The following is a 15,643-nucleotide window of genomic DNA, read 5'->3' on the forward strand; positions in this document are numbered from 1 at the left end:
TTAGGACTTCTTTGGTATTGGTTCAGTCTTCTCCTTCACCAAATCCCATTGCCCTCTTGATAGGTTGGATGAAAAGGGATGTTCTTGCCCTTGCCATGTCTGTAGATTTTGTGCAACATCCAACACATTCAGTTGGATATTCTTCCTTTTGCATAAGGTGACTCTAGTTGGGGCATTGATTGAGGATTTTCCCCTTTTCTCTATAATCAGAGGATTAAATATGGTACGTTTTGAATGATTGTGAAGATAAATTCTTCATAAATATGTTTCAAAATCCCATCCTTGGTTTAACGGTGTCCAGATTGCAAGGAAGGGATCAAGCATAGTGTAAGTGTTTGTTGTTTAGCTGCAATAGCTTGATTGCAATTGTGTTGTTGAACAACTTAATTGATATTTGTTGCACTGCCATTATAAAAAGTTTCAAGCCCTTTCAAAACCTAATTATTAATCCTTAATTGAAAATCTGTGTTTATATATATAATTTTAAAGTAAAATGAAGTAACTTTGAAGTATATAAAAATAATTTTGATATCTCTTCATATCTTTTACATAGATTTAAAAAAAAATTAATTATACAATTTTTAAATTTATTTTAACATTGAACATTTTACTCTTGAACAAAAAGAGTTGAATTGTAGCATAATTAAACCCGACTTCTCTTTTATTTTGGCATTGTGCTATCTATTCTCAGCCCAACTAAAAAGAATGGAAGTGTAACATAGCTTTTGAAATTTTGTTTAAGTCCAGGCTTCATCTAACCAGGAGGCATTAGGACTAAGCTCAAATATCCAGAGTTGGACCTCCATCGAATAGAAATATGGTTGAAAGCCCAACAAAGCGTGAGCAATAGAATTCAAGCAGCTTTCCAAACCTTGAGAAGTAGCCCTAGCAGCAACATTCAAATTGGGTATTTCATCCTCTAATGAAGTTCATTCAAAGTACATCTAGGATTAGATCAGTAACATCAAATAAGTCATCAAAAGATAACTTGGCAAAAAATCACCTTGAACGAAATTAATCCAATTTAAAAAATGTAGCATATTCAGAAATAGATATCATGTATTATTGAGACGCAACGAAATGAATTATGGTAATATTTCGAGCTATGCTTTTTCTCAACAAAGGCAACAAAGGCTTCCAATGTGAAAGTCACTACACTCAAAAGCTAATAGAAAACGCTTCTGATATCTTGGGAAGTCAGTACACTCAAAAGCTAATAGAAAATGCTTCTGATGTCTTTGGAAAGTTATAGCACGTGACTCGTCACTTTTTGCTTGTGTCCCAAAAGTCACAAACATCATAAGAAATATTATCTAATATGGATATTTGGAAAATTTGAAATTGGAACTAGGGTATGTTTCTTTCTTGCATTAGTGCCTCAATCTTTGCAACATCACTTGGAATATCAACACCATGTGCATCATGTTGGACCTTTATTACCTGCAAAAATACATCATGTTCACATCTTCAATATGAACAATGTCTTTTTAAAGCACTCAGCAGAATTTAGCAGAATCTAAGTTCAATAAACACACAAACTGGCATCGAAAATTTAGATTTATTTTAATTTTCTTTTTTTGTTTATGTTCATCAGCACAAAAAAAGAAAAAGTAAAATACATCTCGTTCTTGGTTCAAGACTTGCAACATTTTATTTTGTAGTTTCTCTTTTGTGCAACCGCTTAAATACTGTTGGTGGACTCATTATTTATGATGATTTTATTCATTGACTAGCAAACTTCAGTGAAATTTTTAGCCTAAAAGGCTGGCACATATGTAATTTTTGTGTCAGGCCATTGGAAATGGGGAATCTCTCTCATATGATGTTTTTGGTAGAAAATCTTTCTGTTTTGTGAAGAAAAAGGCTGGCAATAAAAGAAAATGTGACCAGAAGAAGATGAATGATGATGACAATGGGGAGGATAATAGGGAAAATTCTCGTTATTACACACCATCCTGATCTTGCACAGAATCTCCAGAGAGGCAGAGTGCTTTGGATGTATCGCTTATTCCAATATTGGACAGCCAGAAGATCCAAGAAAGGCGAACTCAATGTTGAGTATTTTAATTGGGATGTGGCTAATCAGTTGTTTTGCAGCAGCTGAAACAGAGAGCCTTATGTGCCAACTCTGTATGTATTTGGTGAGTCTTTAGTGGATGTAGGTAATAATAATTATATTTAGCTTTAAAATTTGCTTCTTCTCTAGCCACATAATGTATATTTAGCTTTAAAATTCGTTAAGTTTTAGGGTCGTTATATTTCAAAGATATACAATTTTGTACTTGGGATAAGAGTAAAAGAAGGATTAGGGTCATCAGGAGCAACATGATCGACAGGGGCAGGTGGAGGAAGACCACAACCATCACTAGTAATGGGGATAGGAGGGGCCGGATCATCATCAGGGGCTCAGACACCTTTGAGACCAGCCAGTTCTGAGGGTGGGAGTTCATCATAGCTCCATCCAGTCCAGATTTTGTATCAGTTTTTTGTTGTACGATGATATGTAGACACCTAAGGTGATTTTGGGCTCTTAGTAGCCGTTCATGATTTTGACAAAACTATATATGACACATTATTTTTGATATATATATATGAGATGAGATATATTCCTGATAGCTTATAGGCATGTGTTCTTATGTGATGCTCTACATGATATGATGATTCTAGAATCTATATGCTTCCTATGATGCTTATGTGATGAATTATGCATGATGTACTATCATGTTTATGATGACTATGAGCTAACCTTTGTGGATGCAGTATGTATGTTATATGATATGCTTATATATGCATGACTGACATGTGGTGATGCAGGATGGATGCTAATGCAATGTATGCCCCAAAACCCATTGTATTGCATGGAAAAAACCTATCGTGTCCCCATTTCAAAGAGAAAGAAATCAAATTAAAAAAAAGAGTCGAGGAGATTATCCAATTTGGACCTAGGATGTTGAAGCATTAATGAGGCCCTCGTTAAATCAGGATGGCGTAGGAAGAAAAAGGGGTTGTTGTGCCTTTAGTAAGGCATGGCATACCTCCCCATTGTCATCTAGTCTTCACATTGGCTAAAAAAAATGGCGTGCAAGAGGGTCATCAATGAAGGCATAGAGGAACCGACCAAAAAAAAAATGAAGGCATAGAGGATATGCCTGATATGATATTTTTGGGAGGCTTGAAGTGTCATGTCCCTTTTCCCAAATTAATATATATTATTTAAATAATAAGTGTTTCTAGATGCTCACTAAAATAAAAATAAATTAAATAAATATTAAAGTAAAATTTCTAAGTTGTCGGTTTGGGTTCGGTTTTGAAGAACCGGTTGCCAATACGACAAAATTTTGAAAAGGGTAAGCATGAATTAAGATTAGCATGTCACATAGCATCATATAAACAACAAAACCAACATAAACTTGTAATCATAGCATCATGATCATACCATAACAACATCATATACATCAAGTTTAATATCAAAATGATAAAATATTCAAGTATCATTGTTTCAACTTTCAACAATTTAAAGTTTGATCATCAAATGGATTCTCTAATTCATCACCCTCATTCTCCTCCTCCTCATCATTGACATTGACATTAGATGAATCAATGCCAATGCCAATGCCACTTACACTTGCACTTGCACTATAAGTTTGCTCGCTATTTGAGTCATCAAATGCAACAAGCTGAGAAGTGAAAGCATCCAAATCAGTATGCTCTGGCTCTATATCCCACATCTTCGTTTCCCCTTGCTTGTAGTCATGTTGCTTGTGTGAAATGAGCCAAGTTAATGTTTTAAAACTCACTTTTAGGGATATATTTTAATTTTTTATGTGGTGAAATTAAAAAAAAATTAAATTTTGCAAAAAAAACACCATTTTTGTGCTGTCAGACCCCTGGGTTTGACCTGGTTCCTCTTGGGTTCGACTTGGTCTGAACCAAGCCTGTGAATCATGAACCCTATCCTAACCACAGGCGGACCGAACTAGAACCCCGGACCAATACCAGGGGTCTAGGGGGGCGAACTTAGTAAAATTTAAATATAAGTGTTTTTAAATATTGGTAGAAAAATAGGACCCATAGGTCTGTTGTGACCTATTTCACACATCGCCCCATTGCAAATGGGGACCCCCTGTTGTTTGCTTTTAGGGTTTTGTCCTAGCTTTGCAATTTCATAAATCCATCTTCTTTGAGAGTTTTTGAGAAGTCATCTGGAGTCAAGTAGAGAGTTCATGCTTAGAATAGTGTTTGAACGTTGTCAAAGTGCTTAGAAGGTCCGAAGGACAAGGATCGCAATTGCTATGAGTCATTTCTGACAACTTTCTATTTTTTGGAATTTTTGCTTTTTTCTAAATTTAGAAAGTTTTGTTTTTGGCTTGCTTTTTGCTTTTTTTGCTTTTTTGCTTTTTTATGCTTTTTTGCAAGTAGAATTAGGGTTTTGCTCCTCAGATCATATGATCAGTGCCCATGTCTTAAGAATTGAAAATTTATGTCTCCAAGTGTAAAAAGCAGAGTAAAAAACCTAGGTTAGGTTTTTGTTCCAGATGATCCCGGTATGAACATGGCAAATCAGATATGAACATAGCAATCTGAATGAGGATGTTTGGAAGAGAAGTGGCATTCGCCCAAGGAGAAGAAATGGCAAAGGGAAGACCAAGTTTGCCCAGCCAAGACAGGGTATGGCTTGACCAAGACAAAGTCCGCCTTGGCCAAGAGAAGGAATGGCAAGACCTTCATCAAGTTTGCCCAAGCACATAAAAGGACGGCAAAGGTTAAGCAAACTCCTACCTGCACTTAAGGTTAAACCAGCAGCAAGACACTTGTCAAGTTCGACCTAAGCAAGGTTTGGCATAGCAAGGAAAGGTTAAAGTCCGCCTAAACATGTTGGCAAGACTTCCTCAAAGTTCACCCATGGCAAAGAAGCCTTCAACTCTGCCCAAAGCATGAAGGACATGGCCAAACATATGCCAAGTCTGCCTTGGCAAGGGAGCCTCCAAGTCCGCTCTGCCCAAGTGCATGACATGAAGACCTCCAAACTCCGCCTTGTCCAAAGTGATGCAAACTCCACCTAAGGAGATAGAGGATAAAAGCAAAAGTAAAAAAGATGGTCTAAAACATTCCTAAAATCCACCAAGAGGAAAGTGGCCAGAGGTTGGCAAACTCCGACTTTGACATTAAAAAGAATATTCTAACCCTCTTGAAGTCCGCCTAAGGGGGAAGATGGAGATGTTAATGAAAATGTTAAGTCAGCAACTAAAAACATGTCCAAACATGATACCAAGTCCGCCCTATGGAGAAGTTCCAACACAAAGCAAAGTCCGCTAGGTTTGGAAGCATGGCATGAAGAGGTGTCAAGTCTGCTAGGCACAAGCAAAGATGTCCAAACATGTGTGAACTCCGCCCTAGCATGTGAAGATGGCCACATAAAGCACTCCAAGTCCGCCCTCTTCTCAACATGGCCAATGAACCTTCAAGTCCGACCAAGGCACATGTAAAGATGGTTTGCTAAGTCCAAGATCCGCCAAAGAAGAAGTTGAGATGAACATCGCAAGAACAAGAGCCAAGTCCGCCCAAGGACAAGGAAGATTGAAACTCAAGTGTCTAAACTCCGCCCAAGTGCATGGCACAAACATAGACAAAGTCCGCCCATGAGGAGAGGAGGTTGGCAAAGACAAGGTTGAAAGAAGATTGCCCAAACATAAGCAAAGTCCGCCTTGTCCAACATGGTGCCAAGTCCGCTCCAAGTAATGTCTAGACACTAATGAAGTCCGCCATGCCAAGACCAAGGCAAAGTCCGCCTAGGAAGCATATGAAAATGGCAAGGAGAAAACAAAGTTTGCTAGTCTAGACACTAGCCAAGTTCACTTATGGCATTCAGTTTAGACATAATGATGATAAATTTTGCCAAGAAAGATAGCACATAGACCTTCAAAGTTCGCCTAGGCATAAATGGAATATGTGAAGATAGCTAAGCAAGATGAAAGTTTGCCAATGGATTAGACATAAAAATGATCAACTTGCCATGATGAGGAAAGAAAAATAGCTAGAGGAATAACAAATTTGACAAAATAACACATGAAATCAAGGGTCAATCAAACGAACAGGTTGGAAAAATTGAGCTTGACACATTGGAATATTTTAAAATATTTTCCAACAAAATTATTTTTGAAAATTCAAGAAAAATTCAATTTGAGAGAAAGATCTAAAAGATTCTTTTCTTTTTTAAGCTAAGGATGGATTCTTGAGAGAAAAATAAAACTTTCCATTTTGGAAAATTTAAAACATTAAAACACAAAAAAATAATTAAAAAAACAAAACATGGAGCTCCTAAAATTAAAATTCTTAACTCTATATATTTTCAACCAGTCACTTTCAAATTCATTATCAGGTTGGAAGATTGGAGTGCAGTTGAGAAGAAGTTTTCTCTCTTTCAGATTTTGTGGAAAATTGATTTTCAAGACGGAATTTTGAAGAATTAAAAAATTTCGAAGTGTTGGAAGTAAAAAACAAAGTGCTTTTTTCTGAGTTTAAGACAACTTTCAGAATTGAAGGTAGATTTCAGTCACAGCAGCAATTTCGAAGACCCAAAATCTGAATTTGACTAAATTCTTTCACCTTTTTGTCTTATTTCTCACAAATTTATCGATTTCTTGGCCAAATTCTTCACTTTCGGTCTGCTTTTTCGCAGAAATTTAGCTTTTTAACAAGCTGAAAGAGAAATTAAAAAAAAAGGTTCTAAAATCAGAGTTAAAATCTTCAAGTTTTCTTGAAAATAAAATTAAGTTTTCATGTGTTTTGCAGGTTAAAGATCGCCAAAGGAGTTCCTTCCAGGAAAGCTCAAGATGAAGTTCACCAGCAAAGGATTGCAACCGAAATCAAAGATCAAATCCAAATGGAAGAATGTCACAGAAACTGACCTTGGGCATGTGGATTTCGAAGACTTCAAAAAGAGAATGTATGGCCATGATGGATACCTGCCAACACCCATTGCTTGTCGGATGATGAGGAATGGCATCGTCCAAGCAACTGGATTTCCACCAGCTAAAGAATGTGCCGAGCTGATGGTTGAATGTGCTATGCACTATGATACACAAGAAAGAGCGATCATTACACCTGATGCAAGGGTATTAGCTAATCTTTCAGAGTTTGCGATTCAGGAAGTGTTTGGAATACCAAACTACAATAAGACCTCATATAAAACTAAAGAATGTACCCAAAAGATCTATGATGACCAGTTTGAACTTTGTGCGGCAAATATCAACAAGTCATGGTTGGAAAAGACAAGACCTTCCCAAAATAAAATGCCAAAGAAGCTGCTACGCCCATACTTCAAAGAGGAATATGGTGACATTATCCTACTGCTGAATAGAGTAATGGGCAGCCTTCAAGGTGCGCCATTTGAAACATGGATGTACTACTTCATTGATGAAATCACCTCGGGAGTCAAGATGTTCAATTGGTCCCGCATAATCAGTAACAATCTTCATGAACAATTGACAAATTTAGAAAGGACTAAGTCATTTTACATGAGCTCTTACATTGTCTGCTCATTGGCTAGAAATTATAGATATTCCAGATTGATTTGTAGAGGCATAGTTGGCAATGGTAAAAATGAATTCTGGTCTTATGACTGTTACCTGCAGTTGCAGCTTAGTGAAAAGGCCCACTTCAAGCAAGTAAATGATGCATTCCTGATGTATATCACAAGGGCACTAAAAGGGGGAACTCATCAAAGGCTATCTCCTGAAGCTAAGAGTTTAATCAGCAAGTATGGATCCTGGTTTATCCAATTTCCGAAATTCACATACATAAGAGTTCAAGGTTTTGCCGGTCGTACTTACCGACTTCCGATCTATCCCACCAATAGAATGGTCCTACTAGAAGTTCTTAGACTGCTAGAGACATGTTAGGGTTTCAAAAGAATAAGGCAGAAGGCAACTATTTCCTTCCCATTCTTTATTGGAAATATGCCGGAGTCCTTTCCAATTGCACAGGCAGCTGAAAGTGCCAGGCTAGAAATGCAATGGTATCCCTTCACATTCTACCGGTCCAGAGCTAACTATGATCCTCACAGCAATATTGGGACAGTAAATGGAGAGAGATACAGGCATAGAGTGGACTTAGAAGATTTTTTGGCAGATGCTGCAGATGAATTTGACATCAGGAAGAGATTATGGTCCAAACTACCAGTAAGCTTGATCAGAATAGTTGGAACTTTTTAGTGTGCCTGATCAGTTGGAAGATAATGCAGAATACACTTAGCCACGCTTTGACGAGAATAGACCTCTTCTGCTTGTCAGATGGTTAGAACCTGAGCATGCAGACTTGGCTACTTTGATGCGGCTAGTTGTAAAATATTCTCGTTGATGGGTCGTTCAGCAAATTCATGGACTAAGACGGAGAATTTTGACCTTGACTTATGACCTGATGGGTGAAGCAGAAGAATGTTCTTCAAATGTAGAAGCATCTCAAAGTGCCAAATTGATTGAAAGTAATAAAAAGAAAGGAGAAGTAGGAAGCTCTTCAAGAACAAAAGGGAAGACAGTTGTAAATGAAGGACTTGCTCAAAAGAAACAAAGGTTAGAACCATCTCGTTCTACTGCATCAGGGAACATAATTCATACATTGGCTATTGATGAGTCATTGGCAGATATGGAGATTCCTTCCCCAGTTCATGGAGGAAATGTAGAGTCAGTCCATCAAGAAGATGAAGAGCCCCCGTCTCCTACATGCACAAAAATATTGGAGTCAGATGATGAAATGAATGTTTTGGATGGTGAATTTCAAGAGGGAATAATTTTCGCTCTTCGAGGAGTCCAGGATGTCTCATGTAAGGAAGGCAATCAAGAAGAGGAAGGCATTGAACAACCCACTCTTCCTAATTGGCTAAAGGAAAGATTGAAAGTAAAGACACAAGTAATAGAAGTTCAAGAAGAAGATGATATGGCTGACTTCTTGGCCAGATCAGAATAGGTTGCTGTAAAGAAGCCAGCCAAAAGGTTTTCCACCATCCAAAGAGATGAAGTCGGTTGTCGCATAGTGCAGATTGTTGTGCCAAAACTAGACAAGGCAAAAGAAGATATTGCTCCTCATGAATATGCAATCACTACAATCAATTTGGGACCAACTACTAAGAGTCAAGAAGTTGAAGACTTGAATAATTCAATCGCTTCCATGAATGCAAGACTGGACAAAGAAGTAGGAAAGAAAAGGGAATACAAAAGAGAAGTTGAGCGCTTGAGGGAATACATTCAACACTTGACTAAGCTGCTCAATCAAGCCAATCCAGAAGTTCCTCCACCTTTAAATTCACAGTAGACAACTAGATATTTTGAGGAAGTAGTTACAGCCAGAGAAACTAAAGAATGAATGGAGAGTATAAGTGAAGAAGCAACAACATTTGGGGACAAATTGAGACTGACATATGGGCAGACTTCCTTCCTTCTCTCCAGAATTGCAAGCATTGCAGAAGCATGGACTGACCTCCAGGACATTCATGACAGGATTATCCTGTGCCTTAGAGTATTGAAGGGCATGCATAAACAAGAATTGATTAACAAACAGATAATTGCAGCAGGGGCTACCTATGATTTTAATGCATGGCATTGGACATTAGTTGCACGTAGTGAAGTTCTGGAGAAGGTAAAGGCAGATAGTGCTAAGGCCGAGGAGCAGATAAAAGAGATTCAAGATAAGATCTTCCTTGTAGCTGTAGACGTGCTCGAGAAAGAAACAATCAGAGAAAGTGATAAGCAGTTGGAAAGCCTAAAGCTCAGAATTCAGGAGATTTTCTTCCCCATCGCAAGACCAGTCCTGAAACAGAATTTGGCTAAGGCATCAAAATTCTTGTCCTTCCGAGATGCCTTCCAAAAATAGGAGTTGGAGTGGGAGATTGTTTATTCTGCTTGCGCAGATGATTTGGACGGATAGGAATACAGGATCAACATGTTGCCACATGTCACCATGGAAGAGGTCGACTCAATTGTGTCTAGAATCTAGATTCATTGAACACACTACTGTCTGCGAGGATAAGGATGCACCTTCTTAGGAGATGGTTAACTATGCCACTTGTCTAGCATGCATTTGTCTCTAGTTTTATTTTTAGAAACCCTATCTAGGGTTGTGGTGTCTTAATCTCAGTGATTGATTTTGAATCGATTTCAGCCATTCATTCTTTTTTCAGAACTCTATATAAACTCTGATTCTCTCATTTCATTGTTGTTGTGGAGAGATTTATGAAATTGTTGCTTAGAGCTACTTGAATAATAAAAGTTCATTTGCAAGTGTTTGCCTTGAAATCTTGTTGTTATTAAGTAGTTGCATGGTTGCATATCTTTCTTCAACAATAGAATAGAATAGAATAGATTTGTTTAAAGTAAATTTTGCTTTCAAAGTTGTTCGATGAATGAAGGATTTGATAGTTTAGATTAGTGAAACTTTTCTCATACTTTCTTTGAATGGATGATTTTCGTTCAATGTGTAAAGTTAGCCTGAGCTTATAATGTGGATGCTTTAACTTTTACTTGGAGTAAATATTGTTTGATTGATGATATTATTCACAAGTATAAAAATCTTAAGCACAACCTTAGAAGATTGCACCCGCTTTGCTTTGCCTAGTTGTCCAAGTGTGGCGAAACAAAGTGTCGTTATTAGTTTCACCTAGTCTTTACCGTCTCTTGAGTTCATAGGAATAGCTTAGAAGTAGCATAGAACTTTTGAACCCCTTATCCTTTTATCCTTTTTTGAGGAAGTCCAGAATCTGAAAATCCAAAAAAACAAAAAAGAAAAGAAAAAAAAGAGCATTCATTGCCATATTCGTCTAGGTCCTAACTTGCGAATGATAGTTGTCAAGCGTAAGTCCCCCTTGTATTTCGGCATACATAAACAAGGAAGCTATCCAACATAAAGTCACCCGTTTGCACATATAGACCTTGGAGTCGCCTTGTGGTCTTTCTTGCAATCTTGGCACAAGTAGTGATTTTGTTCAGGAGAGGATGGAGTATCCTTGGATATTTTATTCTAATGTTCGGTATATGATAGAACGTACACCAACAAGGTCCAAATTGGAAAATGTATTTAAGACGGTGCCCAACTTCATTTTGACTAGGGAATTCCATTTTTGGATAATTGGGGAGGCTTGAAGTATCATGTCCCTTTTCCCAAATTAATATATATTATTAAAAAAGTGTTTTTAGATGCTCGCTAAAATAAAAATAAATTAAATAAATATTAAAGTAAAATTTAAATAAAAGTGTTTTTAAATATTGGTAGAAAAATAGGACCCATAGGTCCAAATTGGAGAAGGTGTTTAAGACGGTGCCCAACTTCATTTTGACTAGGGAGTTTCATTTTTGGAAAATCTAAGGAGGTTGATTGTCACATGGCTAGAAATTTTGATCCAAGGGAATCAAAACATGATTCTAAGGAGATTGATTGTCACATCAAACCCTAGTTCATTGTCTTTTCCACAATTTTTGCATTTTACTATTGAATGCTACCTATTTCCTAGAGTGCTGGTCTTGGGATAACAAAATACTATATGAGGCAGTTATTAGGGCACATTTGGAGTGGGCAATCTATATTTTTTTGTCAAATGTGAGGGGAGCCAATGTTTGGGGAGGTTTGACAAAGGTTTGCTTGTTATTAGGACATCTTACTAGTCATCATTCATCACCTAGAACCCTAAATGACCATATAACCTCCCAAATGGCAACCATTCAAATCCATACAGGTTAGAAATGGTGCCTTTTTTAGTTGGATCAACCATCCAAGGAGGACTTGTGAGTGGAAACATTGTTTCAATACTAAGTTTTATTTCCAACGTTGTAATCAATTATTTCATCCGTAGTGTCAACCTTAGAAGTGTTATATTGTTGCTCGGGTTATCAATTATAAAACAAAACTCTATTTTGATGTAGTTGTATGATTCAAATGTGTAATGTAACTAATAAGCATTTCCATCTATGTGAGGATCTATGGTGTAATTTCCAATCAGCTATAATTTTAATCAGCATTAATTTCATAGTTTGGATTGCAGCTTCATTTCTAGTTTGTTTTCTCAATTAAAAAACAAAACAAAAAAGATCGGAAAGTTTCAAAAAAATAAGAGACACATTACATTGATATCAAAGTGCATAGTCTCACTAGCTACAAATTCATTCAATGAGTGTATGCAACTAAGTAAGAGAGATTTGAGAGCTTCAAAGAGAGAAAGGAGAAAATTAGAAGCAAGACAACAAGAAGCTAGTGTTGGAATAGGAAGCAGAGGTAAGAGACACGACAAACTAGGAGGATAAGTTTGATGCTTTTGTTTAGAAGTAGGAGCAAACAAGAGAGTTGTTAATCCAAATGATGCAACAACTGCAAAATATGAATGCCACTTTAAATTCCACCAAGCCAGTGCATAATCTCACGGGGGAAGGGAGCAATTCAAATTAGAATGGCTCATCCAATCATATAAGTAATAATAAAGTTTCAACTAGATTAGCATCAAGGCCATTTCAACCTACCTTTTCACCTAGAGTACAGGGCCTTGATGAAGAAGAGCAGAATTTACCAACATATGGCATCGATGCTTGCATGGATGTGTACATGGGTCTTGATCCAGATATCATATATCAGGTTTCATTTATAAACTATTGCAATCTCAGATCAACGAATGGGCCAAGAATGGATAAAAGAGATTCTACACAATAGCCCCACAAAGATTTGTACTAGAGGAAGAGTAAGTTGACTCCTCCTTTTGATGGTTCAAGGAAAAGTGCTACACGTACTGAGGTCTTGAATTTGAACACTCATCTTTCACTCAACTCCATGTTGGAAGAAGAAGCCCTCAAATTTGCAATCCTTTATCTAGAAGGCATAACCCATGAGTGGTGGCATCATGGATTGATTATGCAAGGGCACAACCATATTGTTACTTATGTTGATTTCACACAAAGACACATGGAAATGTTTGACAAGGACCTGTTGTGACCATTTCACACATCGCCCCATTAAAATGGGGACCCTCTCTTTTTTGCTTTTGTTTTGCCTGTTCTCTCTGCTTTTAGGATTTTGAGTAAGTGAGTGAGTCGTCTGGACTAGGGTTAAGCCTTAGGGGTTTCTTTTTGATATTTTCAAGCCGAAGTCCAGTCAAATTTTGAAAGATTATTAAGCATCCTCCCGAAGATTGCAATTTTTAAAATAGGATGAGCCTGCCAGGAAGTCAAGTATGTCTCAGGTTAGGTCCAGTCAAGATTTTGAGAGCAAATTCAAGTTAGGTCTAAGTGTTAGCATTTTAATGATGGAATTGTGCATTTTGTCTGGGTAAACTTTGACCAAATGTTGGAAGCAAGATAACTGATCCTAGCCTTGAAAATGACCTAACCCTGCATGATGAAGTGATTTGAAGACCTAAATTTTGGATATTTTGGCTTATAAAGGCAAAATCGCTCTTGTCCCTCTCCCAGGGACCAAGGCGAAAATGATATTTGGTGCATCTTGGTTACTGACTTGTTTTAATTGTTTTGTGCAAGGTCTCCAAGGGAGGTGATAGGACATGACTTGAAGATTTTGAAGATTTTGAAGACTCAAAAATGACAAGTTTTGAAGGTTTAGGGTGAACTCGCTCCTGTCCTTCACTGAAGGACCAAGGCGAAATGGTTTACTTGGGTCATTCTTGGCCTTGGTTGATCAAACTGAAGCATCAAGGACGCAATGAAGGATGAAATGAGCATAATGGAGTATCCAGACTTAGTCCAAAGCGATGAAAGGTTGAACGTTTTACCTAGCAAGATGAATTCGATCTTGTCTCTCACCAAGGGACCAGAGCGATTTTCTTTGTATGCACTTTTTTTCGACCTTTTCAGGATTTGGGCTCTTGTTCATAGCTTGCAAAAAGAGGGTATCTTCCCCAGCAAAAGAAATTTGAGATGAAAATTGTAATGATTTGGCCTTGAGGACAAAAATCGCTCCTGTCCCTCACTGAAGGACCAGAGCTTGAATTCTAAATTTGCATTATCCTTGCAAGATCTAAGTGATTTCGCGATTTGAAGAGGTCAAGAGAAGTATGTTTTATTCGTTGAATATAACTTGAGTGGCCTACAAAGGAGAAAATCAACCCAAGTTGCAATAGGCGCTCTTGTCCCTCTCCAAGGGACCAGAGCGATTTTCAAAGGATGCTCCTGTCCCTCTCCAAGGGTCCAGAGCGATTTTCTAAAGAGTGTAAATTTCTTGCAAAAGACAAGGCAAGTTTGTGATTGAAATGAATGGAATAAGGCATGATTAGCCCATTGAAGATAATTTGGAAGGCTAGCAAAGGACAGACAAGCTTGAATTTACAAAAGCGCTCCTGTCCCTCTCCAAGGGACCCGAGCGATTTTCTCACAAGACATATTTTTGGCGAAGGAAAAGCAAGTTTCATGTTTGAGATGAATGAAGGAAGGCGTAATCGATCCATTGAAGATAATTTTGAAAGTTTGCAAAACACAAGTGAGCTCATAATGGCCAAGGCGCTCCTGTCCCTCACGAAGGGACCAGGGCGAAAAACACATTATCAAGTCTTCCCCTCCAAATTTGGACGAATCCAAGCCTAGGCACAAGATGGCGATGATATTTAAAGTGCTTCAAGGAAGAATGAAGTTGCAAAGACCACAAAACTTGATGAAAATTGCCAGAGCGCTCCTGTCCCTCACCAAGGGACCAGAGTGAAATCTTCAAGTATGCCTAAAAACTTAACATTTGAAATACTATTTCTCGTTTCCAGGACTCAAGATAGAATGGATAATCATGTTTTATGCCTCGAAGGTCATTAGAAGTTGATGCGATCATGAATGTGTGCAATAAGCTAAAAAGCGCTCCTGTCCTTCACTGGAGGACCAAGGCGATTTTTCATAAAATCAAACATTTCCTTCCAAGACCACGTCAAGGCAAGGTTGTACAAAGTCAGAAATGTCTTTAAGAGGATGGTGAACAAAGAATTGACCCTAAAAATCAACAGTCCTAGGCTCAAATGTAAAATTCGCTCCTGTCCTTCACTGGAGGACTAGGGCAAAAATCTTGAGAGGGTCAATTTTGTCTTGAGAAAGCGAGTTGAAAATGCACTGAAGGGACAATAAAGATCATTGTTTGCCCCCACCACAGGAATTGGCGATTTGGAAGACAAGGATCAAGGACAAAGGTAAGATCGCTCCTGTCCCTCACCAAGGGACCAGGGCGAAAAGTGCTTTAAGGCACACTCCTTCCAAAGAAGGAATCAATTAAACTCAAGATTCCCAATAAAAATGCTATTTTGGACGTCCAAGAAGAGACTTTGAACGGGAAAAACAAGAAATACAAGGCCAAAAATGAAAAGGCACTCCTGTCCCTCTCCCAGGGACCAAGGCGAGGTTCTTAATAAAGTGATATTTTTACCATGCCTAGGCACCAATGTCCTCTAAGACACATTAAATGCCAATTTCGCTAAAACTCCAAAATATTTTAAAATCGAATTGACATTTAATAAAAGCGCATATCATTTAATAATTAATTTTTGAAGCCTTAAAAAATCGAAATTTTCAATTATAAAGGCATCTAAAATTGATTATTATTAATTTAAATTTAAAAATGGAGCGCTTGGGGTATCATTTTAATAATTTTTATAAAGTCGGCCTCCTCTTTTATTAATTTTTTG

The 15,643-nt window shown here is 37.6% G+C and overlaps 1 protein-coding gene across 3 annotated transcripts in view; it reads right to left on the reverse strand.

Moving 5' to 3' along the window:
• Positions 1-613: 613 nt before the first annotated feature.
• Positions 614-15,643, reverse strand: part of LOC131068899 (3-deoxy-manno-octulosonate cytidylyltransferase, mitochondrial) — a 75,883-nt gene continuing 60,853 nt past the window's right edge. For 2 of the 3 annotated variants that reach the window (XM_058004182.2, XM_058004183.2), the window contains one exon: positions 614-917. In XM_058004182.2, coding sequence (XP_057860165.2) covers positions 738-917 — 180 coding nt within the window. In that variant the 3' untranslated portion in view covers positions 614-737. Of the gene's footprint in view, positions 918-999; positions 1,441-15,643 lie in introns of those variants that run through there. The other variant, XM_058004184.2, reaches the window with a different exon arrangement.

Source organism: Cryptomeria japonica, chromosome 3 (assembly GCF_030272615.1).
Source record: "Cryptomeria japonica chromosome 3, Sugi_1.0, whole genome shotgun sequence".
NCBI classification, from domain to species: Eukaryota; Viridiplantae; Streptophyta; class Pinopsida; order Cupressales; family Cupressaceae; genus Cryptomeria; species Cryptomeria japonica.